This window comes from Colius striatus, chromosome 5, assembly GCF_028858725.1.
Source record: "Colius striatus isolate bColStr4 chromosome 5, bColStr4.1.hap1, whole genome shotgun sequence".
Classification (NCBI taxonomy): domain Eukaryota; kingdom Metazoa; phylum Chordata; class Aves; order Coliiformes; family Coliidae; genus Colius; species Colius striatus.
The window spans coordinates 42,996,722-43,023,741 of NC_084763.1; the positions used below are offsets into that span (position 1 = coordinate 42,996,722).

Consider the following 27,020-nt stretch of genomic DNA (forward strand, 5'->3'; position numbering starts at 1 on the left):
TGACAGCTCTTTTGGTGTTTAGAACTGAGCATTAAGAATGCTAGGCTGTCAAATTCAGTGGAAGCTATGGGCAGAATTCAGTTCTCAGATGAAGACATCTAAACCTTAGTGCCAGCACAGAAATGCTACCATGTCAGTTGGTTGCCTAAAATGCCAATGAAGGACAAAGCTAATACAGTTAGGAGGGCTATTCAGATCTCCCTGAATGAATCCCCTGCTTTTGTTCAGCTGCATAGCTCTCTCAGTTCTTCTGACTGAAGACTGAAAAGCAATCTGGAGCAAGACTTGGATACCTGAGTGTCTAGTCTCCAGAAAGATGTTGATCCCCCTGTAAGTGAAATCCCAGGCAACTAAGACTTTGAATGGCCTCAGATTCATCAGGCAAATGAATCTCATCATCACAAGTGCTTATACACATACGTCAAATGTGGGCCCTTATGTTCACACCTTCACACATATTTTCCTGAGCCAAGTACCACATGAAATGCCCCTTCCTCTCCTCCCATAAGATATCACAGTATCAAGCCTGTGGTAAGAAGCTGAAAGACAGGAGAACATTCTCAAATCATTAGCATTTTGGTTGACAGTTGCTTTGAGTACAATTAATTATTCAGGTTATGTCACACAACAACAATAAAAAGTTATAACACTTCCCTCTAAAAACTTCCACACCATTCATATTATAAACTGGATAAGATGTGATTAGATGGAAACTTTTGAGAAAATAAACTTGTCCCATGCAAGTTGAGATACACTTGGTATTTGATCTCCTCTTAGACTGTATTATCAAGTATTGTAAAAATGGTGGAATATATCATTAATTACACTTGAAGAAAAAAGATTTTGCTTCAGTTTGTTGAGAGAAAAATGCCCTGTTACATAGACTTAAAGAACACACACATATGCTGTGAAAAGGAAGTATATATAGACAGTTTTCTAGAGAGGATTTTTTTTTGAAAGCAAGTGTGAAATTGCATATCCCGTGGCTTAAATATATATCATTCCAGTTTATCTACAGTCAAAGTTTAGCTTATTGTATGTAAAAGAAAATGTCCCAAAACCTTCTCCTTGATTAGAGAAAAACATATTTCACTTCTTAATAAAGCTGTATAATTTGTTTCTCTTAACAACCAGTCCCATAAAAGTCATACTGTGTACTTTTCAGAGAATGTATAAATTTTTCAGCTGGTGACTTTCAGACTCTGTTTGTCTGTAATAGGGAAATGATTCAGTCACAATTCAACCAACAATGCATGTAATAGTCTCCCTATTAAAGTTGAGAAAAATCACAAGAAAATACTGAGAAATTGAAAATCACACTGAGTAAAAGTGACAAAAACCACATCTGTGATTCAGGAGCATATGGTTTTTTCCTTATCTTTTAAAGGCAATGACATTTAAAGCTTCTAACTAAGATATGTCCAAAATTAAATTTCTTGAAGTTTTTATTCATAACACAACTAAAAGGGAAATTATTCTTAAAAGAATTAAAAGGATTGTCTAATAACATCATAGATAATTTGATTAGGAAGTAGCACAAATAAAAGAGAAGAAAATCACTGCATAATTGAGGAGGCTAATGGTGTAAGTTTAATGGCTGATAGAATTATGTTTGCTGAAATATTCTCTTACAACATCACTTTCCCTCACTCCTACAAGGATTTTTTTCTTTTATTTTTTTCTCTTTTTTTTTAACCAGGTCCAAACTGCAATGAGGTAATAGTTTCAACAAAAGGCAAGGCTAAAATATCTTGGTAATCATCTAGCCGAGTTGAACATATAAGGGCTATATGTTTCCCAAGGAGGAAACTAATTAATTAATTACTGGGAACAATGATGACTGTTTCAAGCAACTTCACTGCTACATATCATGACTGTATCTTTCAACATTAAGACTAGGAATCTGTTAACAGATGTGCTGGAACTTTCCCTGTTGCCTAAGTAAGTGGTTCCTCCCATTTTGTGCCAAAATACATTTGACCATATATCTAACAATAAAAGGTGAAATGGACTATAGGCAAGAAGTGTTGAAGCAATTATACCTCCAAAGGTTTCTAAGCCATCATATGCTTACATGACACCTTCAGCAAGTCTCCCTAACACAGGCTGGCCAAGACACACTCCTACATTAGATTTATAATAAAGTAAGAATAGTTTTCTTTGGCAGCATGCCTTGTGCCCAATTTTCTCCCATATCCACCAAAAGGAATAGGTAAACCAAAATTTCTCCTAAAGGGAACAAAAATATGATTGGACAGCTATGCCATGTGATGATTAGCAGAGATTCAAATTACAGTCCTGAAAGAACGTCCTTGCCTTATTGCTATAAATATTGTTTGAAAAACCACAAGAGCCTTTACTAGTAATCAGGAGCCAATTCAGAGGACAACTGTAGTAATGTATGTGTTTTAGATTTCAAGTTTCACTGTTGTATTTTGCTGTTCTTGTCAGCAAGTTAGACATAGGTTCAGTTCTATATGTTCAGTTTGTGTAGGAAACATTTGTATATATTTCACAATTTTATAAAACCGGTGACTTTACTGGAAGAACACTCAGAAATGATCCAGGACACCATAACGCAAAGAGCTTCTGCAGAGGTGGAGAGAAAGACAGGGTGAGGGAGAAAAGTAAAAAGAAGTGATATGTTATATTAGAACCAAATGAGCCTTAAAAAAAATTAATTTCAACATCAGATGCAACCTACCAGAAAACACCTTTCAGAAAGGCCCGCTGTTGTCAGCATAGATGTGCAAACTGGCGACTTCCATCACTTACTGTTCCTTCTTGCCAAAAAATCAGCCTTCTTGGAGTGACTGTTAGAGAAGTACTGAAACAGCAACAGTCAGTTTCTGTAAGGGGATTTTTTCTGTTTTCGTTTGAGTTTTTCTTAGAATTTTAATGTTATTAAGTGTACTACTTAATTATTTTTACGTGAACGGAGTTTGTTCTTCGCAGAAGTTATATGTGCACTGAAGTAGAAGAAACCATTACAAATTGACTTGCATCTCCTATTGAACATCCAGAGCGCTCAGAATTAAAAAGCCATTAAAACTAAGGAATACTGTAATAATATATCATGAAAGCAGGTGAACACTATGACTTTCCCAACGACCAATAGTCATCTTGAGGTAAGGACTTATTCTATTATTTCTACCCTCAAATTATTTTATTTAATTTTCAAAGGACTGGAAAGAATCCTACATTTCCTTAATAAAGAGCATGGGTTTCCATAAATAAAAACTATGTTTAAAATTCAAAACATATTTCAGAGTTATGGTACTTAGAAGGTCAATGTCTTCCAGGGAATTTGCAATTATGAACTTCATTAACAATTCAGCTATTCCATTCCTAGCTGAACGTAAAGAGTCACAGCTCAACTATGGAGGGCCGAGTCTCCTAAGATTGCAGCAAGCTGAGATCAAGCCCTTTCATATATCAAGAAATAGGGCTACGTAACTATCGAAGAATATTTTTACTTCTTCAGTCATCCTTGACCACACATCATATGCATAGACAAAAGTACAGGTGAAGCAAGTACAATTTTTAAAAGCCATGACCAACTAAATGTTACCCTTTCCCCTTCATGTCCCCTCCTCCTTATTTATTCTGTTGAATATATATAGCAGTCTGTGCCCTTTGAGGTGACCCAGGCATCTAAAATATTAGCATGGGGCAGACAGTGGTGACCTAGGGCCATGAGAAACCAGTATTTTTCTGAAGCAACATTTTTCAGATAGATAAGGTATTGCTCAGCACCCAAACCACTACCCATCCTTTTTCACATGGGGAAGGCAAAAATACCTTGTTCCAAAAAAATGCTACCTATCTCTCAGCAACAGATTTCTTTGTCCATATTAATTCTGAAATGTATTTTAAAGGGGTCTAAGAGTGAGCTAAGGGATTTGGTTTCATTGGTAGATCTTGGTTGGCCCTAAATTTAAGCAAGACTCCTGTTGTAGTTAATGGACAGTAACAGGATCCTCAAGGGAAAAATATGTACTCGACCTATCTTAGACACCAATCATAAGTGTGATAGACATGTATGAGATAGATGAGATATAGGAGATACAGATGAGACAGACATCTCTCATGGGATGAAATGAATTACCCTCTGTAAGCACTTATTACATTCAACTGATTGTAAAGGGAGCTGAGGTTGACTAGCTTACACTTAAAAGTACCTAAAAGACAGACACCTGAGTTAGAGGAGATGAAATCCACTCTTATGTTTAAATTTGATTATAAAGAATTGAGTTAGCTGACACAATACTGACCATGACTGATTGGGTCTGTGCACAGAAGGACAACTCCAATTCAACACTGAGATGTAAGACTGCTTCTGTAATTAGTTGACAGGATACTAAATACAACTTGGTTTTTTTTGGAGGCATTCATTCATAGAATCATAGAATTGTAGGGGTTGGAAGGGACCTTTAGAGATCGTCAACTCATTTTTAACATGAATAGAATAATCTACCAGTCAAAGGATGTAGTCTCAGAAATATAGGACTGTTAAGACAATGCACCTGTGGGAATTGTGGGAAAAAAACACAATTGCAATTCTATTGTGGACATTTTAGAACATTCTATATTAATTAATATAAAATAGTAACTCCCAATTTAAGATGGGAAATTACATATGTTCAGACTAACACATAAATTAGTGTTGAAATAAAAACTTGAATCCTGCATAGCTAAACTAAATTATTTTAAAAAATAAAATATCAAGATGTATTAATTTAAAAAATGACACATTTTGCCAGTACAGACTGACAATATTAGAAAGGACATTCTTTAAAATAAAATGTGAAACTATCCTGGATACTGTCGTAAATTATGTGAAGCTATCTTGATTTAAACCAGCAAGATTTCTGTTGCCATAAGGACAGACAAGAGAGTTTATTCATGTATTGAAACTTTTAAATTCCAGTACTGCTTACACATATGAAGATATTTATGTAAAATAACAGTCATAGAATTATAAAGAGAATCAAGTGACAGTATTAATGCATGAATGGCATTTTGTTTTCCTAAAGATGACTAACGAACTGAATTTCTATGGAAATATAGGGTGCCTGACATTCTCATACCTACCCAACGAGTTCATAATGATTACTGCTATTACAATGAATACAAAATTAATGAATAATAAATTAAATCCTTACACTAAATTGATATTAGGAGCCTCTCTTTAAGCCATTAATTTTTTGTAACAGTCTAGTCACAATCCATAATAACCTTCTGAGAATAACAAGTTATGGATTTAATTACAGATAAAAAGAAATATCTTCAATTAAAATGTGGGAAATTATGCCTTAAAAAATAAAAAAGGAGCAGAAGTTGAAAAGGAGGAAAGGATGTTCATAAACTAAAATAATAATATGAATAAAAAAGGAAATGAGAATGTCATGTTTTTACTTGCAATGTTTTCAAAAGAAATATTCCAGAGTTACGATAAGAGATGAACTAGCCAAGCATACCTATGAAAAGTTGTATTACTTTATGACATTTGAAATGTAGAGAAGCTATATTTCTATATACAAAAATTCTGTTATAGGAATTAAGTTAACAATCAAAATAAATGTCATATCTAAATTTGGTAATCCTTATTCAGGATTAATCAGAAATCTAAAATATTAAAGTGACTTTTTTTTAAAACATAATCTTCCTAGAAATCTTCATAAAGAAAATATATCTGTCACTTCCATAGATATATATGCCATTTTGAAAGTTTAAACATTCTTGGAAATAAAGCATGGAAGATGTCATGAGTAGGCACAATCTACCTCTGTGTGCTATCACATTTACCGTTAGGGGTTCTGTATGCCAATATTTTAGACAATTTGGACAACTTTAAGATTTAAAAAGAACTAATTCACTGTAAATGATAGACATTTTTGTTTATTATGATAAATACCAGCACCTAAAAAGCAATTCCGAAAGTTGTTAAAATAGCTTAGGCTCAATATGGCACACTGGTAGAGATCTGCACCTTCCACCTCTATTAGTGTAAGGGCAAAACCTGTCTGCACTATTTGAAATATGTTAAAGAACTCTTTCTGATCCAAGAATAGAAGATGCATTGTAAGTGCAGCAAGTCCAAAGTTCCTACATATATAAAACCACAGAAAATGGGATTTTTTTGCATCTCTATCAGGTACAACTGTTTCCAAATGAAGTAGTGAAGAATGGAAATCTGTTAGAATTTCTTGTCTTTTCTTATGGTTGAAGTTCAGGCATTAAAAAAATAATTTGAGAGCTACACAGAGAAAGACATAGTGCATTTAAAATATATTCAAAGCAATGTTTTCGTGGAGTTGGTTTCTATATGAATGGCCACATCTGGTGCCCTTAGTCATCTGTCATCTCTTGTATCTCCAAGTAGTGTTCATAAGGAAAAGTCTATGGAAATCAGATAGAACTAGTTTGTTTTCTTTTTGTTTTTTAAATGTACATTGCTTCCTAGTTATTAACTCTTTAAATGAGATAAATGTGCCTAATAATGCAGAGTATCTCTATATGTACTAACTTTAGTACATGAATCAACACAGAAAACCTCTCCCATGTAATTGCCTGTATGAGGGTAGGGCTCAACCATCAATAGCTTTCACATCTCTGCAGAGATCCATCCCAAACTCAATTTTACCTCTTGTGATACCAACCACTAACAGTGGTTTAATGAACATATGTGAATCATCCCTTAATACAAAAAAAAAAGATGCTGATCAGCAGTAACAGTACATTTTATGAAAAGTTGATAGCTACTTCTAGATATAATCTAAGAACCAAACTGAACCTATTCGCAAGGGTACCAGAACTTGAACTGTTTGAAAGTATACATGTGTTAGTGCAAACATGACGTGGACTATCTTTCTGTTGCCACCCATTCGGTCTTCATAGCTTCCATTTACACTTTTTTCTTTTTCTTAGTGAAGAATCTACTGTCTTCCATCTAAAGCAGAGATTTATTTAACTATACAGCAATATTCCACTAAGTCTGTTTAAAACTTTTAAGGGCAAGATAGAACTCATTTAGATACATGTTTTTACATTTTACACATAAATATATGTCAATTTTAACATTTACAATTGCTTGCAGTATAACAGCCATCAGTATATGGCAGATATCAGCAATATAACAGAAGACACCAGATTAGAGTTCTTAAACTCTTTGATACTCTTCAATTACAAGCAAGACACCAATAAACCAATATAATGTGAAAGATGGATGTGCTTTTTCACAGTGGCCCAAAATATCCGTGAAACTGAAGCAAAGGAAAAAAAGTGTAATCAAGATACAAACTCTGCCTCATCACCAATTTAATAAGATCAGCTTGCTTGTCCATGCTGTCACTTCTGGACACATCTACCTGTACCATTGTTATTCTAAGCTTCCCACATCTCCCAGCCTTTTTTTCTTTTGGTCCATTCTGTTGATTTCAGACATTTAGTTATGCTGAGAGACAGTAGGAAAAGAAGCTATGGATATAATACAAGAGAAAAAGGGACCAGATGAAAAGAGAGATTTACAGGAGGACTGAGGAGACCACATCAAACAACTCAAATTAATCCATGTTAAACCAGAAATGAGAAAGATTTCTGACTCCTCGCAGTTAACAAAATATTAACTAAGGCTTATAGAAAACAGAGTACTGGCAATGGTGAAAGATTGCTTACTTTCTTAAAATGTCACCTAACTTTGGAAACTTTATGCTCTAACATAAAATAACAGGTTCTACAGCAGGTGGATTTTCCAATTTGAGAAGTATTTTAAAAATTAACATTAAATGCTTCTAATTTAACATAAAAGAACATAGTAAGTTGATTGACTTCTCAGATCTTAAGTGAAAATAATTGCTGTTTGAACATGCCAAATTGTTTTACAGCCAAGGGTAGTAGCTACACCCAGAGCGGTTGATTTTAGCTGCATGTTTCCCATTAACGTTGGTATGAGTTTCATTCCTATACTACTGCACATAGGTAGAGAATATACCCTCAAGTTGATAAATAGCAGGAAAAGAAGAGAAGAATATGTGGTGATTCCCCTGATGAGGAAAATTGCCAGGGAAAGAAACGTCAGAAAGAATAATATAATATACAAAATCCCTCCACAGAAGGGGTGTGGGGGGGAAGGAAGCACTTTCAGGTCATTTTCCAAAATCAGTTTTGTTCTGGGTCCCCTGCAATGATATAACAATTGAAAAAGTCTTAACAGTCTCCTATAAAAGCTCAATCATGAAATCCAGAAGAAAAAAGCATATTTTCTCAATTAACGTCTACGTTTCAGATGCACCTACTGCTCTTTAGACCTAGATTTAAATCTTCATCTTTTTTTTTTTTTTAATTATTATTTCTTTACATGATTACACACAAAGTCAAAAAGACTTGTGGATATTTTTATCAGCGCAGCAGCCCTGTGAGTCTTTGTTGGTGACTGTTCAACAGTTTGGCAGGGCTGATGAAGGTTAATAATGACTCAGTAAAAAATTACTCCGTTCCTTTTAACTTCTACTTCTATGAGGTTCCAGTCTAGCTTCAACTGCAACCAATGAAACACTGCAACTTTATCTATTAGGTTTATATCTATGATTAAGCCATTAAATCCTGATCTACATTTCCATGGTGCACAGCAGTCTGCCAAAAACCATTACTTTTTGATGGTTCCCATTCTTTCTCCATTGATGTTAAGAATTTCCTGATCACTGTGTACCTATATACAGTATTTAAGTTCAACAAGCAAAATCAGAGGGAACAAATGGTTAAATATTTGTGAAAATATTGGAGACTTGAGGTCCTAGCTGGGGTTAGGAGCACAGATGAATACCTTGAGATACTCTGATAAATTCCCTGTTTATTTGTCTTTATGTATATACACTTGCACACAGTTTCAGTAGCACAAAGGTTGGTACTATAAGGGAAAAAAGTAATTGTTAGTTTAGCTTGATAAAAACAGGAATAGAACACTAAGAAAAGGCAGACAACATTCTAAAACAAAATGCACTTTTAATAAAAATCTTCATTGTATTCAAAATTGGTTTATTATATTTATTCAGGGTATTTTGGCTTATTGTCCTACATTTCACTGAAGTATTTTATCAGTTTAAAATTCTAAGAATCCATTCATAGAGTACTGCTGGATGAAGCAATATTGATGACTTCCACAAGAAAAGTGGGAGGTTTTCACATGTGAAACTTCCAACAAAATGTATACTAAATAAATATATTTTCTTTTCTTTTTTTGATGTTTTTCAACATAAAAGTATTAGCATTATGCATCTCTTTGTATATATACAGTCAAATGCATACAATACACACATATAATGTATATGTGAATGTAAATATATTTTAATTTCTACTACAATATCAGTTTTCCCATATTTCTTCAATCTGACATTGCACACCTAATCCTAAAGCGTCCATTTAGCCTATTTTGCAAACTATGGGAAATTAAATAACACAGTACTATGAGCTCACTTATTCTCAGCACCAAACTACAGTGAAAACTGGTTTCCACAACTTCTAATTACAAAACATTAGCTACCTGAGTCTTCTCCAGCTGAGCAGATTAGCATAGATCTTTTCTGCTGACAGCTTTGACCTTCACTCCAGCAAACACTTGTTAAAATGCCAAAAGTAATTACCTGGCTGTTTAGGAAGGAGTAATGGGGTGTAGCTACCTACCTTTTCTTGTTACTGATCTAAAATGTCCATAAAACTTTGCCAAGAGGCACCCTCTGGATTTTGGCATATTCATTTTTTTTTCTCATCTGTCTTTTCTTTTAACAGACTATGAAATATTAGCTATGTGATCTCCTGCCAGCCAATCCCATCATAATTCTGGGGGACAGGCAAAGTAACTCACCAGATGGATTTTTCAACCAAAATGATTTTATGATTACTGTCATTCTGATTTTGTTGCACTGATGCCACTAGGAAAAAAGAATTCAAAAAAGCAGCAAAGCAGTACAGGAACAAATTACCACAATTATACTATAGAAGGCCAAACTGCTAACCTCTAAATTATCTTAAAAATTCATGACACCTTTTAAAAACAAAATTCATATTTTTCTTTATGATTTTTAATAGATTTTTCCCTATTCATATTTCAAATTTACCATTAAGAAAATAGAGGAACAGAGAATTTACAGGTACTTCTTGAAAATCTATTCATAGATTAAATTTAGCACATCTTTTGACTTCATCCAACATAAAGCCATATAATTTGTCTTAATGAAGAAGATTAAAATTTACAGAAAATATTTTCTGAAGAGAAGAAAGCGATTTAACATGTTTTCCTGAAGACTAGATCATACTAAAAAGAATAAGTATTTGCACATTATTACAATGGTCATTAATCCATTAAGCTTGCATTCAGTTTCTGTCAGACAATGCAAACAGAAGAACAAATTCAAAGATCTATAAATCTGGGTATCTGTGAAAGAAATTCATACCTGAGGTTCAGGAAAGCTCAGGGAAAAAAATACCCAAAAACAACACATCAAACCTACACCTTCTTTGAGCACAGATAGTCCAGAAAACAAACAATTCATGAAAATCAAATCACTTGCCTTGTAGTCACAACTTCTCTTAACAATTGCACAGGCTATCGAGTAGGAGCAGCAGCTACCGAAGTAGACTTCAACCCATAGGAGAAAGATGGCTCAAAATGAAGGTGAGGTTAGAATACAGGACTGAATACTGCTGACAAGTGTGCCCTTGTGAGTACTGTCAACAAACTTGTCTTATCTTCAAAAACTCTTCCAAAGCTCTTAAATAATTCCTTGTCCCACTGTCAAGGGCTCATTATTTCCCCTCTCAGATACATTCCTTCACAAGCTAGCAGCCGTAGAAGGTCATGCAAGTGGCTATTTTCAAGACAGATGACGTGAATCATCTGGACCTCCTAACTAAGCCTTTTTCAGTTAGAAACTTGCCACCTGTCCTTTCATCCCAGGTCATGTTTGTGCCTCCTTCCCAAGATGTCATCCCACAAATCGTGTTCTACCGAGGGAATAGACTGTTACCAGGTTTGGGTCAGCTGCCTCTACACATTATTACCAAAACATCATGCTTCTAGAGAAGTGCCTTTTCATGTTATTACTTTACTCCAGCAAAAAGAATGACAGTCTGATTCTAAGATGATAATGCATTCTAAGATGAATGCATCTAATTCTAAGATGAAAATGCATGAAAAAATGCATTTTTTCTTGTGCTTTAAATAATGGCTATTTTTCATACAGCCCTGAAGTAGCACCACACTCCCTCTCCATTTTTTATAATTTGGCTGATACGAAAGCTATCACTTACAATCACAGGACTGCTAATCATTCAATTTCATATCTTAAAATCAGGAGATTCAGTTACATCAGATAAAGAACATTTTCCATTTATATAAACTGAAATGGAACATTATATCCTGTTCCACATGGCATCTAGTGTTTATTTGCATGCATAGTTCAAAATTGTTAGCTTTATGTTGTTGTTCCACATTTAGAAAAGCTAAAATCAATCTGTCTAATGGGTGGGGAAAAAAAATGTACTGACTGTTCTTTTCCAGGTAAAGGTTAGGTTACAATACTATCGGCCCTAACTTAGGATTTCTTTAATTCTCTTATTTACGCTTATCTAGAAAGTTACATAATTGTTTAAAAAAATTAGATCACCCTACCTATTCTTTACATAAAAGCTATTTTTTATGTACTTGCCTTACTAGGTTTTTTCTAACTGTAGCATTCATAAGTAATTTGTTTTAATATGCTTAGGATCCATTGTAAGCAGTATGTCTCTTAAGTGTACTGCACAAAAACATATAAAGCTTTATTAAAGGACTATAACATTTAAAGATGTCTGGAACTGTAAGTATTATTGCTGTGTATGACATATTGCACATATATTTCAGTTTTCCTGGAAAATGTGTTGCTCATCATAAAAATGCTAAATAGAAGTAATTTTGCTAAATAATATGATGAAATATAACATTAAGTATGTTGTCTTGGGTTTGGAGATTTCTGTTGTTTTGCTTTAAATTACAATGAAATTCAGTTTTCAAAGATTTTAGCATAGGGACTTTTTGATACCATATGGTACCGTAGTACCATTGCTATACAAAAGAAACAATACCATTTGTTTCAGTCACACGTTCTCATTGCTATGGACTTCACTGCAGCTGTTTGCTGGTTTACGTTTGCTGAAAACTGATGTTTTAAAATGCACAGGTCAGTTTGAAACTTCTATCTAAGGAAATATGTAGCAAGTTTAATATAGAAAAAAGACTTCTCACTTCCATAGTAAAAAATGTACTGGGAGATTTCTTGAACTTGAAAGAAAAATACTTTACATGTCAACTCCATGGCAGTGTCACCTTGTTTTACCAGCTGCAGGTATGAACAAGCTGACTGCAGGAATGTGGTTTTTTACTATTATTAGACATGGTAATATTTATCTGGAAATATTTAACTGGAAATATTTGTAAGTTTACTGAATCTTAACTTTAAACTCTTAAAGATCTTTGAATATGTTACCAAAGGACAATGTGAACGAAGGAGGCTTAAGTAAAAGAAATCAAGTTTCTCACCAGAAGATTTTAAGAGATCTAAGAACAGGGAAAAAAAAAAAAAAAACCCACCAAAAATGAATATATTACCAAGTAGGGCCTACAAAAAGATTCCAATGGCTTTCCACTGTATTAAATTCTACAATCCTGACTTCTATCTCCCTGAACTTATCTGAAGTATTTATATATGGCAGTATTACCATCAACAATATCTATATGTTTCTGTGGATAATAGTAATGGATTTCTCTCATCTACCTTTAGTCAACTATGTAAGTGCCAGTTTCTACAGTTTATCCTTTTTCTTTGAATGTAGAGGCAATCTAAACAACTAGTTTTTAAAAATTGCCTTACATTTGGACAGCTGCAATTAAGTTAGATTACTATTACAAGGCATTTAGTTATCTTACCAGAGGGCTCTTTAAAAGAGTAAACTTTAAAATCACTATTAACCTGTAAACCATAACATACATTACTTTCATAGGGGACTTACTTCCACCTGTCTTCATAGTCCTGTATATAGATTTCAGAGTGCAACTAACAGAAACACACGAGTAGCTGCAAATCAACCTCAGCTTCAATTCTGGTATTTACCTTGAATCTTTGATTGAACTGTCTAGCTCAGATATCAACTGTTGTATTCTAAAATGTTAATATATATATTACATCAATGCATGTTTCTCTTTATCCTATTTTGATACCAATGCGGTGGTTTTCTATGAATGGGTGTTTAATAAAAGGCATCAGAATGCAATGACATGAACCATCATTGTTTTAATCAAAGAACATTGTCTACATAATGCTATTTGGGTCCTGATTTTCTCCCAAATTCTATAAAATGATTAACTAGCTTAGAGTACTCAATTGTTCAGAAGCTTGATTTATGGGTTTAAGAATAGATTACACCACTTTATAAGGAGAACAGGAGTTCTGAAGTTTTCTGTTACAGCAGAAAGTGTTTTTAAAGCCAAAGATTTCATTCTAAAATTAGATACTCCACAGTTATTCTTGGAGGACAAAGGTGTATGTTAAAAAATACCCATTCTTCCTAATCACAGCACTGAATATTATAATTAGAAGGAAGTCACTGGAGAAGAGTCATAACCAAATATAGTTGCTTTTCTACAGGACTGAGGTACATTTTCTGAATGGTAGCACCCATCACATTTGCTTAAACTAATTTCATTTTTCAACAGAAGAACAAGGTGGGAAGGAAATGTCATCTCAAAAACTGATTAATTATTGTATCAGACATTTGGTAGTGTAGGAGTCTGTTCAGATTCCAAATAATACTTAAAAAATATAATTACATCCTTTATTCAGCAATGGAAGGATTTGACGAAAATACTTCAGATAGATTTGATGATTTGGTAGGTGAAGGGGAATTGATCCACTATAGAGGTGAAAAAAGACAACATGAACTAAGAAAGCTTCAGTAGAAGAAATAAAGATTTCTACCAAAAGACTTCAGTGAGCTAGCAACAGAAAAAGAACTGTCAAACTTTTACGATTCACATTATAGACCAAAGAATTTTAATCCTCCTTAAATCAGGGCAACAGCAAGTGAAATCAGATGGAGCTCACAGCCTTCTGGCTACGTGTTCAAAGTTTTTGACACAGAAGCTGTTAGTTCACTTCAAAGATGAACCTGAAATTATTCATAGACACATTCTTTGTTACCGTCTCAGAGAACAAGACGTCTAATTGCATGGTCTACAAAAATCTAGACAGAGGGAAGGAACTCAGCTGTAGGCTTTCATCTTGTACTGTTCACTTCAGCACAGCTGAATTATGAATCTGACAATGACTGGCCAATGAATACTTTCAAAACAACAATTATTGTTCTTGGATATGGGGTAGAAAAAGGAAACCAAGACAGTATGCCAACATGGACATGCAAAGTTTGTCCCAAATATCAACGGGACAACCAAGTTTGTTATAGCCATGTAGAAAGAACAAGAATTTCTTAGAGAAGAAGAAGACTTTTTATCCAGAAACTGAAATTTCCTGCTTTTGAAAATATAGAATTCATATTTCCTGCACTGATGGTCACCACAAAAAAGAAGGCAGATGTTACCATTACTAAAACAATGTAATGGACATTGCCACGTTTCGTTATGTCAGCAACAGATGCAGTATAAAAAATAAAAAATTCCTAGATTACACTTAGTTAAGTGAAATATATTATGCAAAGAACTCCTACCAATCAAACAACAATAGGCTAAAAAGTATCAAAGAACAGTATTTAATCACAAGCTGAAATAACCACAGACAAAATGACAGTATTACAAATTCACTACACTAAATGATGTTTCCCAGGTTTTGTTCAAATTCCTCTGGAAGACCACGATATTTTTAAGACATAAGTCAGTAACTTCTATTCTAAATATATTAATAGAGTTATTAATTTATATGTATTAATAGTACTTATTAATATTCTGTTTTTTACTTTATATTTAACTAAATACATGGATAAAACTTCGCATAATCTTATTCTTGCTGTTGATTATTTATTCCTCATTGATCTGTTGTTCCTTCTCCTAGTCTCTCATCATTTATCACATGAAGATTCAAAGTTATATGAAGATAAATCTGAAGACAGTTCTGTTTCTGTTCTCTTGAGAACCTCCTAGAAAACTTTCCTTGCTAATAATGGATAATAATATAGAATTATTATGTTTCTATAAACAATGTTAGTATGGTCAATACTTGTTGGCTAGAGAGCAGAGTGAGCCTCTGCAGCCTTCCTAGAAAGGAACAGCCAATTTAAGTTACATATGAGATCATCATCAATTGACTCTCTAATATTGAGTAAATTATCTTCCCTCTGTGCCTTGTTTTGGCAAATTTCAGACCATGAAATTAAGAAGTGTGCAAGTTTTACAAAAGTATTCCAAAAATGTTCTTTTTCTTATAGTTATTTCTTTTATGTTGCAAACTGGAAAGATTACCTCCTTTGACCAAAAAAAAAAGAGGACTATCTTTTATCACTAGAATGAACACAAGAGAGCAGTCATATAAATAATTTGCAGTATTTTAGACTTACATCTGAAATGTATATTTCAATTATACTGAAGACTAATGCAAACAATAGCTGCAAACATCTAAAATATGCATCTAAGCATTATAGCTTTAACTGATCATTTGTGCTCTCATAGTTAAGTTTTTTAAAAAATATTTTTAATGAATATTTGTAGTACTTAATTTATAAGGAAATCAAATACATTCATGTCTGACTCTCCATCCTTTTTAGTGGGGTCCAGATTGAACGTGTGATAAAATCATGATTTTACTGAATGTGATGAAGAAATGGGAGTAATAAACAGATTTATGCAGTAACTGTGTAAGGCAAGTTCCTCACCAGTATTTTGAAGTTGAAGAACCTATAATGATTTTTTTTAATGCAGGTGGATTTGTTCACTGTTTTACATGGCTTTGAATTTTAAATTTCTTGGTCAATAGAAAATTTTCTGTTTCAATCCTGCTAACTATCCAAGGTCATTAAAGGTCTGAAGGATGTGATCCTTTGAAATTAGACCACCGATTTAGATACCTAAGCCAAGATATTTAGAAGAATAAGTTTTAGCATACATAAACACAGCCCAGACTCACAAATCACAAGAAACATATCAAAGGCAGAGTAGGCAACTGAATCCAGGGTCACTAATATGACCAGCCATTTAGTCATCCTAATTAAGACTAAAACTATGACTTCTTTGACCACTTCAAACCAATAAGACACCATTAGCTTAAATCACTAGACAGGGGAAGTTAACTCTTAAGGGTTTTTAGTACCTTTTTCATTTCAAAAGGACTGTTTAATGCTAAAAGCTAAGGATCAGGCCTTGTCTGTTTAGAGCTGCTAATTTTAGCAAAACTGTTCAGCTTCAATGTCAAAAAATTCTACTGCAATAGTGGTTGTTATGGGCATTTCACCACAGCTAAGACAAAACCAAGATTTATAGGTGTCAAATCTCAAAATCTGTAAAGCAAGTCAAAACAAATTTAATCCTTTGCTGTTGTTTAAAACTACAAAGTCTGAGACTTTTGAGGCAGTCTATTCAAATTAGGTTGTTGAACAGTGAAATTTTAACAAAAATATATAGGAGTTGCACTTTTGGTAGGGTTTTTTTTCAGTGAGATTAATTTACAATGCATTTTTTTCAGAATTAGAAACCTGGCAGAGAAAGAATTTTTAGACAAGATTATATAACTCAACACCCTACTCTCTAAGTCACAATTAATCACAGAATCACAGAATGATAGAGGTTCGAAGGAACCTCTAGAGATCATCCAGTCCAGTCCCTCTCCTAAAGCAGATTCACCTTGATCAGGTCACACAAGAATATGTCCAGGTGGGTTTTGAAAACCTCCAGATAAGGAGACTCCACAACCTCCCTGGGCAGCTTGTGCTTGTCCCTCATGCTTACAGTAAAGATGTTTTACCTTATATTTAAATGGCACTTTTTGTGATGCAGTTTATGTTCATTACCCCTAGTCTGTCACTGGAGACAACAGAAAAAATATGAAAATGTACGTTTCAACAGCAAGGCAACAGAAGAGTAAGAAAACCTCAAAATAAAAATATGACACAATATCAATAGCTTAAAGTTAGAGTAATTAAAACAACAACAACAACAAACTCTGAAATATTTTCTTGACATTCTAACATATTTAAAAAAAATAAATCAAGATTTCTGACTTTCTATAAAGACGTTTATTACAATTAGCTTAGATCCATGAACTTGCACACAAGATCTATTAATTCCCTAATATCTGGTCACAAATTGTCTTTTGTTGTGTTATCTGTCCCCTATCACTAATATGCCTCCATTATGCATATATCCCTTTGCTCTTCAGCCTCCAATTTTCCTAACACCTACTGTTGCATTGTAATACAATACCAAAAAAAAAAAAAAAAAAAAAAAAGATTCTATGATTGTAACTAGTAAAGGCTGCAAATAACAGGCAAGAAAATACTTTTCTTCATTTTGGAAATGCTAAGTGTCTGTGTATAAGACTTCTCTCCTAGATCTTTTTCATGTGTACAGCATAAACATGAACATTACAGCCATCTGATGCTAAAATTCTATGCTTGGAAACTTCAGAAGATTCCTCTTTTCTAATTATGACTTAGTGTACATATCTCTGCAGAACTGGTGGGAATCTGGAAAACCTATAAAGAAAACTCATTGCTCATTACTATACTGACCATTTTGTAGTATAAAGAGAACGTAACTATAAATAGAGTTATCTTACTGATAATTGTTCTCTGCTGGATTTCTCCTAAGCTTTAAACTGAAGAGAAATGAAATCCGCATACATTTGTCTAAATGATATCATGTGCCAAGTGCAATTACTTCTAGAGCAGGTCATCTATGTCTAGAGAAAGTTTATTTCCTCAGAATGCTGAGATGAAATTACACTGCACGAGTGAGCCTGACTTATTAAACAGAAATAGGCCAGAGGACAGCTAGTTGATGCAAGATATGTTTTACATTATGAATGTCAAAATATGTGATGCTGGCAAAATGTTGGCTGTCCTTCTGCTCTGTAGTCAAAGAGTAAATAAAGGTATTGTTAATGTGAGCAAGTAAGCTATTCACAAATTTAAATTACTCTGTTGTCAGCTACCCTATGTAATTATGTAGCCTGAGAAACTGTAAAAAGAGTAATCAAAACATTTACACGAAATTTGAACTGTGGATTACTGGAAAAAAAAATCTGCAAGAATGTTGCTGAAGGATTTTAGAGAGCTTTATCTCTCCTCAAGCCAGATCTCTTGTACGCCAAGAATGAATCTCAAACTCCAAGAAAAAAAAGGAAACATAAGCTCAAACTGGTCCTGTGGATATCAGTGAGATGAGCATGTACATAACATCTTCACAAACTGATTCCTTTTTGCAAATTTGGATAATTTACATTCCTAAATTTACTACGGCATCTGATTACCTCAATTTCTAAATTCTATTCATTTCTAAGGATATCAAGGACAGTGAAATCCTTCTGTCAGCTTGGTATATTTATTTTCTGTAAAAAAGAATTTGCTTTAAGAGTTCCTGGATGGATTTCAAGTTACGTAATAGCAGTACAGCATGGAGTAATGCATTTACCTGTGCCTGCCCTGGAAGCATGCACTGATTTATTCTGCTTTGGTTTTCTTTGGTAAATTAAGTTTCTGGAATGTTTTTGTTTAACATACTGTTGATTTTTTAAATTTCTAATTACATTTAAAGTCTGAAAAAATATCCTTATGTAAGTATACACTGCTGTTGATCTTTTAACTGAACTTATTTTTGGCTTTAGAGATCTGCAAGTAAGAAGTTTGCTTAAAATAAATGAACTGATTAGTGTGTACATTGCCCAGCTGCAGTAACCTTATTTATGGGTTAGGAGAGAAAAATTAGATTTTTTTTTTTTAAATTAAAAATGTTTGATGGCTGGGTAGAATTGTGATTTTTTTTTTTAATAAAAGGTAAACTCAAGGTTTAGTTATAGCAATAATATGCCATGGTGACATATCAAAAGGAGATGATTCAAGAATCCTACAAAACTCTTCCTGCAGGCAACAAAAATTAAAAATTTTAATGTACTAAACAAACAGAATTTAGGAAATGTCTGGTATGTGAATATATAGGACAGATCAAATTAAAATATAAAAGAGTAAATTGATGACCCTCTAGAACCTCCTCTGGGGTGATATTTTTTCTTTTCAGAACCTCTTTATTTGTCAGGAATATTTAAGGAAGTTGAAAACAACTACTTTGATCCCAGTGGAAAGAGAAAAACTAATGTTACTTTTTGAGTTTTGCTGAAGTAGACTAGTCACCACTTTCACCACAGTCCAAAGTGTATCAGGAACCTTCAGAATTTGACAAGGCTTCTACAGACTAGATACATTTCAGGGGATTACATTTTTCCATGAAGTTCTTTACATGTAAATTTTTAAACACATGTAAGTTTGTTATCCACAACAGGCAAAGCTACAAACTGCTTCTGATTTGTTTTGAACCTGAATTCTTGGAATGTATTAAAAGGGGTATGGTTAGTAGGTAGAGAGAGGTTCTCCTCCTCCTCTACTCTGCCGTCATGAGACCGCATCTGTAATACTGTGACCAGTTCTGGGCCCCTCAGTTCAAGGACAGGGAGTTGCTGGAGAGAGTTCAGCACAGGGCCACAAAGATGATGGAGTGGAGCATCTCCCTTATGATGAAAGGCTGAGGGAGCTGGGGGGTCTTTAGCTTGTAGGAGAGGAGACTGAGGGGTGGCCTCATTAATGTTTACAAATATATACAGGGTGGGTGTCAGGAGAATGGAGCCAGGCTCTTCTCAATGATGTCCAGTGATAGGAAAAGGGGCAATGGATACAAGCTGGAACATAAGAGGTTCCAAAGAAATACAAGGAAAAACTTCACTGTGAGGGAGCACTGGAAAAGGCTGCCCAGATGGGTTGTGAAGTCTCCTCGTCTGGAGATATTCAAATCCCACCTGTATGAGTTCCTTGTGAAACCTACTCTAGGTGGTCCCACTCTGGCATGGGACTAGATGATCTTTTGAGGTCTCTTCCAACCCCTAAGTTTCTGTGATTCTGTGATTTCTGTGATTTCATCTGTTCTTCTATTGTAAAAGCCACTGAACAATCCTATTCACATTCACTGTGTCACTATGGACTTGACAGACCTCGTACCATACTCATCTTCTATTTTTTTCAAAACAAAGATTCTTACTTTATTTCCCCATTTATTATATGGAAGATATTCTATACTTACAGTCATGCCTTCTCTCTGTCTCTGAATCTTTCCATTTAAACCACAGTTTCCAATCTCTCTGTATTTAAATACAGGTAAGAGATAGATTTATGCAAGAAAAAAATATATTGTTATGTTTTCTATTCCTTTCCAGATAATTATTTAAATCATTTTCCATATTCAACTTATGATGGAAACTGGATTGTTATTTTAATTATATTACCTATTACTACAGTAAATTCTTAATCCAGAGCAGCAATAATCTATTTAGACCAATAACTTAACAAACTGGTGAAGGGTCAAGAGCACAAATCTGATAAGAAATGGCTGAGGGAATTGGGGTTTTTTAAACCAGAGAAAAGGAGGCTGAGGGGAGACCTTTTTGCTCTATACAACTAACTGAAAGGAGGTAGTAGTGAGGTGGGAGTCAGTCTCTTTTCTCGAGTAGCAAGGCAAAGGACAAGAGGAAACAGCCTCAAGTTGCACCAGGCGAGGTTTAGATTGGGCATTAGGGAAAAATTCTTCACTGAGAGAGCTGTTAAACACTAGACCAGGCTGCCCAGGGATGTGGTGGAGTCACCATCCCTGGAGGTATTTAAAAGCTTTGCAGATAAGGTGGCGAGAGACCTGGTTTAGTGATGGGCTTGGTGGTGTGAGGTTAATGTTTGGACTTGATGATCTTAAAGATCTTTTCCAACTGAAATTATTCCATGATTCTATGTCGAGTTATTTTTTTCTACATGTGCATTTTTTACATTAATTTACAATGATTTTCGGCTCCAATTTTGAGTACTGTCACTCAGTCTGGTAAAGCATTTATACATTTCTAAGATCAACTTTAACTTTTAATAGTGAGAATAATTTGGTATTAATATCAGGATTTCTCATCACACTGTTCCTACTAATATATGAGTATGTTGAGTGCCACAGTCCCATCAGAGGCCTGTCCAGTTTTCTGCTGTCTCTAGCCTTTTAGAAAATTAATAATTTATTCCTGTTCTCTGTTTCTTGCCTCTTAATCAATTAGTGATCTACTTTTTTCATGTCTTGTCTTCTACATTCTAAAAAACAATTAATTTCCTTAGAAACTTCTAGTGAAAGACCTTGTCAAAGGTCTCTGGCAATCAAGGCAGGCTCTACCATCTGCATTATATTTATTGATCCTTCCAGAGAGATTCAACAGGTTTACAAGGCAGGGTACTGTTTAAAAAAACAAAGCTCTTTTTCACAGGTAAATCATACACATTCAGGTGTCCCACAATATAATAATTACTAGTTTTGGTAACACACATCTGTGGCTTTTTGCCATGTCAAACCCTCTTGAGAAAAACAGTATCCCATTTGCTATTCTTCAATCGCCAGTTAGCAAGACCTTTCTCCATGAGTCCTGTAGAGGAAATTTCTGACATGGGAACTACCCCACTTCTTTCTATAACTAAGTTCATCCATGCTGAAGCAAAAAGAGACAGTTTAGAGCTCACAGTGTTTATTCAAATTAACTTTTTTAATTTCTATTTTCAAGCAATATTGGAACTTGTTTACTCATAATTTTAAAAATCTATCAGTTTGATAATTTGGAAGCAAATCAGTTACAAATTCCGTTACACCACAGAAATTATTTTTTGCACTCAAGAACCCCATAGAATTAGTAGTCAAGTTGACAAGAAGCCAACAGGAGTCCTTAGAACAGTGGTACTTATTCAGAAGCGGCTTAGTTCCAGAAACACGTTTACTCCCAAGATTGACTTGTCATTGCAATTGCCTAAACAGAAAACCAACAAAGGTATATTTCTACCATCTTCTGATTCAGAAATTAAGGCTACATTATAGCAACATTCTTCTCTGAAAAAAGTATCAGAAAAGTAAAAGTATCACTTCTTTATTTATGAATAACTAAACTGTTTTTATGAGTTCATGACAACACTGAAGAGTTTTTCATTATGTTAGGCATTGACTACAAGTCTCTATTTAATCCACTTCCTTGACAAACAAGGAAGTCACAGGTAGTTTTAATTGACTGGAAGGTGTTACACTTCAATGCCACTCACCTCTTGACTGTGTTCCTCTGCAAGTGTCAGTCTTCTGGGAGAATGGGATATCTCTGTGTTATTTGTTTAGCTACTGTCCATTAAACGGACATGTGGGAGGTCACGGTATGGGAATGAAGGACAAGGACCTACCTGCTGCTTTGGCAACATCTGCAGTTGAAACATTTTGTAGGTTTGAGTGCACTCTGAAGGTCACAGCTGGTCCCAGCACACTGAAAGAGATTATTAAAAAATGTAAGATTCATAATCAAGAGACATGGCATAATATTCCTTACCAAAATAGGTTTTTAAAGAGATCCTATTAAGACACCATTTATCCCTATTCCTTTTGCTTCATTAGCTACATTTGCTTACATTTTTATACCTCTTGTGGTTTTTGTATCTTATGCCTGTCTAAAAGAATTTCAACAACATTAACTGAACTTCAGAACACTCCTGTAAATACTATTCTTATTATGAAGATGGCAAATGAAGGCATTAAAATTGTTATTCACCCAAGTACAGCACAAATCATCACTGGCATTCAGCATCCATCAAATTTTATATGCCTGTCATCAATACAAGCTTAGTCCTGTTGTCACAACTGGAAGTCAGGGACAATAAAGAAGCCCAGAATATTTATCATGTTTTGCAAGAACTTGAAAAATATTTTTGTCACATGGCTTGAAATGAAGGAATAAACTATCCTTTAACTAACATGTTAATACTTTGCAGTCATACAACAGAGACCACTTAATGAAGTGTGCTTAATTGCATCACATACATCCTAGACAGGAATACCTTTAAACTTCTTCCATTTCAGGAAGAAAAAACCTATTATTAACCATGAGACTCAGCTTCAAGCTTACAAAAGGAATCTGAGTAAGAGTAAGCAGCAACCTTTTAATCTTCTATTAGCAAAGGATGAGCTGTGCTCATTTTATTCTGGAGTTAATAAGAACTGTCATTAATCAATCATTGTGGTCTAAATAGTTAAGGAAATTAAAGAAAAAGAAAACAGATTTTATCGCTTAAGGACGTTCCAGGTGCCAAGTCATTACTCTACAAGAAAGTTATTTTGATAATGCTAGGTAACTATAAAGCTTTTATCAGCATCATTTAAATAATATTTTGGGTTATAATAACAATTGCAAAGTTTATTTTGAGATAATTGCTTTACAAAAATTCAGACCATTCCCCAATTCTGTCACTAAAACTGAGATAATCAATTGTAAAGGGCATCTGGAAGCTTCATGGTACTATACACTGAATATAACTCATCTAGCACTGTCCCTTCTGCATTGCCAGACTGAAAGAAATTATTCCTCTCTGGCTGTTCAGACATTTACAGTATAATCTGCAGCCTACTCTAAATAAAAGCAGCCACCAAATCCAGTACATAGTTGTCCCGTGACACGGATAGGGTGAAAAAACAACTTCAGATATTCCCTCCAAGTCTCCATATCACATTATAGCTGAGAACCTGGAACCAATGCAAACTTTCAAGCACAGTGTAGTTACCCTTTCGCTTTATCAGCAAAGACATAGAAATTTTCCTTTCCTCCTTTCCTTGCCTGAGTTTTTTGCTTCTGTCTCTGGCCTAGACCTCACTCCTCTCTCAGATGTCTTCCTACTCCACTCACTGCATCTATGCAAATAATGGTATCATTAAAATGGTATGGATTAAAACTGTATGGTTTCAGTGATCCAGTGCAGGTGGTAAGAGGCAGCAACGCTGAAGTGAAGGCTGGCACTGACCATCGTGCTATTCTCTAGTGACTCCACCTGGATAATCCAGGAACATGACAGGATCCAACCATACCCATGTTTGTGCTGCCACAAGCACTGTCGTTTCTCATCAGCATAGAGGATGGGGAACAAAGAGCCTAAAAATGGGGCGGTGAGGGGGAATTCCTTATGACGGTGGGATGATATTGTGCAAATGTCACAATGTGGGAATGTCATAATCATCTAAAATACCCATTCATAAATTGATATGGTAGGATATAATTTTTCTCTATTCTAGAACTGAATGTGAGGTACCACCTGGGCACCACATAAGCACAGCTTCATCAGGAATATTTGCAGAATAAAGAAAATAAAGAAGCTCTTGTCATAACTTTGCTATTTCTTTAAAAGCAAACAAAAGACTTTGCGATTACTTGGACAAAATTGCATTTCTGCTCAATGTTTTGGGAACTGACTGCTTCAGGAGCTCATAAAATGAGATTTTTCTCATGGGGAGCTTCTGGCAAAAGCATTCAATAAATAAACATTTCAATAACAATAGATGCCCTCTGGGGAATTCCTCGCTGTTCATTATCTGCTGGACGAGAACATTTAAACAAACGCAATAATTATTTGACTGCAAAATATCTTTTTAAAGACTTTTTAACAAGAGGGCAACTAGTCAGAGAAAAGGTTCTAAGATATATAAAATGCACCCCAGATACCTTCTAGCCAGAAACTTTAGATAGAAAAGACTGCTTTTTCATGCAGCTGTCAAACCCTCTTGAAGCCTAGCTAATATTAATGGCAATTGTCTTTACATCACTCTAAATATGGAGGCTCACTGAAGTGCACAGGATTGTTGATGACCTGATGAATTGCAAACAAGCTGTTCCCACTGATCAGGGAGGGTGCCGCTGGTGAGCGGAGGCATCCCTCCTGGCTGGTGTGTTCCATCATGCTGGCACTCAGCCAGCTGAGTGGGTGAAAACAGTCAGAAGTGCAAATCAAAGTGTCCAGGCTGAAACACAACCTACAGCTAAGACATGCGTCTGCTGCAACCGAGATTAAAAATGTTAGGCAGTAGCACTTTCAATCTAGAAAGATAACGCTTTATATCAGATTTCCCCACCAAGCTGTATGCTATTACAATTACACCTATGTAAATTTGTAGTTGACTCTTCTGACATAAGTGAACTTGTATTCACCTAAACAAGAGAAGACTGTTTTAGAAGGCATCTGGACTGTACTATTATAATTGCACTTATCTTTTTTTTTTTTTTTTCCTAATACCTTGTTATGATGTTTTTTTGAATAAAGGTAAGCAGCTCTGGTTTCCAGCATAATAAACAGTGACTTTTCCCCATTCAAAATGTAATGTCTGTTGCAATGACCTGCTAAATTTATTATTGAAATTTACTGACTAATTACCCCCTCTGTTGGCTGTCACATCTTCTGCTTTTTTTAATTTCAATAATATTGCCTTCAGCCATAATAGTTCTCTTTTTTAACAAAGACATTCAAAACATATTGCAAATTGTCACCCTTATGTGCTGTTGTCTTATATTCTGTTTACTAGAGATGAAATAATTACAGTGTTTATACCAAAATGACTTGAAGGTTGATTGCTGATTTAATATCCCCTCCCCTTGGGTTTATATTTCCCATCTGATGGTGGAAGGGTGTACAACATGCACAGAAACAAACAATATTCTTTGTGTAAAATAAAAGTATTTCCTTTCACTAATTGTTTTACTAACAAAATCAGTATTATATTTTTCCTGCCAACAAATGAATGATCTGAATAAACAAAGCTGAAGCATGATCAATATGGCAAGGACCATATCACTTTCAAGCTGTAGGTTATAATTATATTTATGAATGACAGGATTTAAATCTCCATAAATTACACACCAAGCTTTGAATGTCTGTTCTTCTCCCTCATGTGTGTATATTTTAGTATTACAATATCATGCAGGAAGTTTACTGTGAAATACAGTCACAGTCTATCATACCCCCTAGTGGAAAATGATTTGAGAAACAAGTACCAACATGGCTGTGAGTATTCTTGAAGATGAGACATGGAGCTGATGCCAGATGGAAATGAGTTGAGGTTGTACCACATTTTAAAAAAAAATCAAAAAAACAGGCAGAATACAATTTCTCAAGATAGGAGGAAGATTCTCTTAATGACCTTATTTCATAAACCAGAGCTTGCCTTAATAAAGCTTAGATTTGAAATTAGAGTCCCTACTTGTCTATATGTTCATTTCAAAATCCTTTAATCTCTGGAGGTTAAGAAAAGTAATTAGTAACGCTCCAGAAGATTGTGCAAAGTAAATTTTATAGCAGTGAAGGTAATTGTCTCAGGAAATGTTTGGTGGGCTTGAACTAATGACTTGCAATGTGTACACATTTCTGTGCTCACTGTGTTTAGGAATCTGAAGTTTATGTCCATTGTTTATATTGCACTGAAGCCTTCTTTTCACCCTGTCAATGTTGGAGAAGTTAAAATGGTTATACTGCTGTAAATTTGTTATATAGTTTACACAAACAGGTATTTAAACATACTTACGTGAAATCAAATTAATAGGTCAAAGCAAATGATTACAAGATGCCTTTTTGTAGTATAGTATGTCTATATGAGATGATTCACAGAGCAAAGCAAAGGCAGAAGATTGCCAGTTGGTCTTTGTCATATAATGCATAAACAGATTAAGAGGTGTACATTGGCTGGTTTGTTCTTACGTTACTCAGACCAGCTGTAAAGCCGTTGGCCAGTTGTTTTGGGTTTCACCAACATATTTTACCAGAAATATTGACCAACATATATTTTCTGAAGCACTGTATCATACTCTCTTTATATTATATAAGAAAGTATCTGACTAAACTTCAAAGATTCAGGAAATCTGTGAAGGATATATTGTGCTGACCTACTGCAAAATAACTTCCTTGAATTGTTGAGT

At 34.5% G+C, this 27,020-nt stretch overlaps 1 protein-coding gene across 1 annotated transcript in view; it reads right to left on the reverse strand.

Annotated features, from left to right (window-relative positions):
- Window positions 1–27,020, reverse strand: part of PTPRN2 (protein tyrosine phosphatase receptor type N2) — a 656,903-nt gene that overhangs the window by 336,097 nt on the left and 293,786 nt on the right. The window contains exon 11 of the mRNA XM_061996660.1: window positions 22,480–22,559. Within this exon, the coding sequence (XP_061852644.1) occupies window positions 22,480–22,559 (80 nt within the window). The remainder of the gene's footprint in view (window positions 1–22,479; window positions 22,560–27,020) is intronic.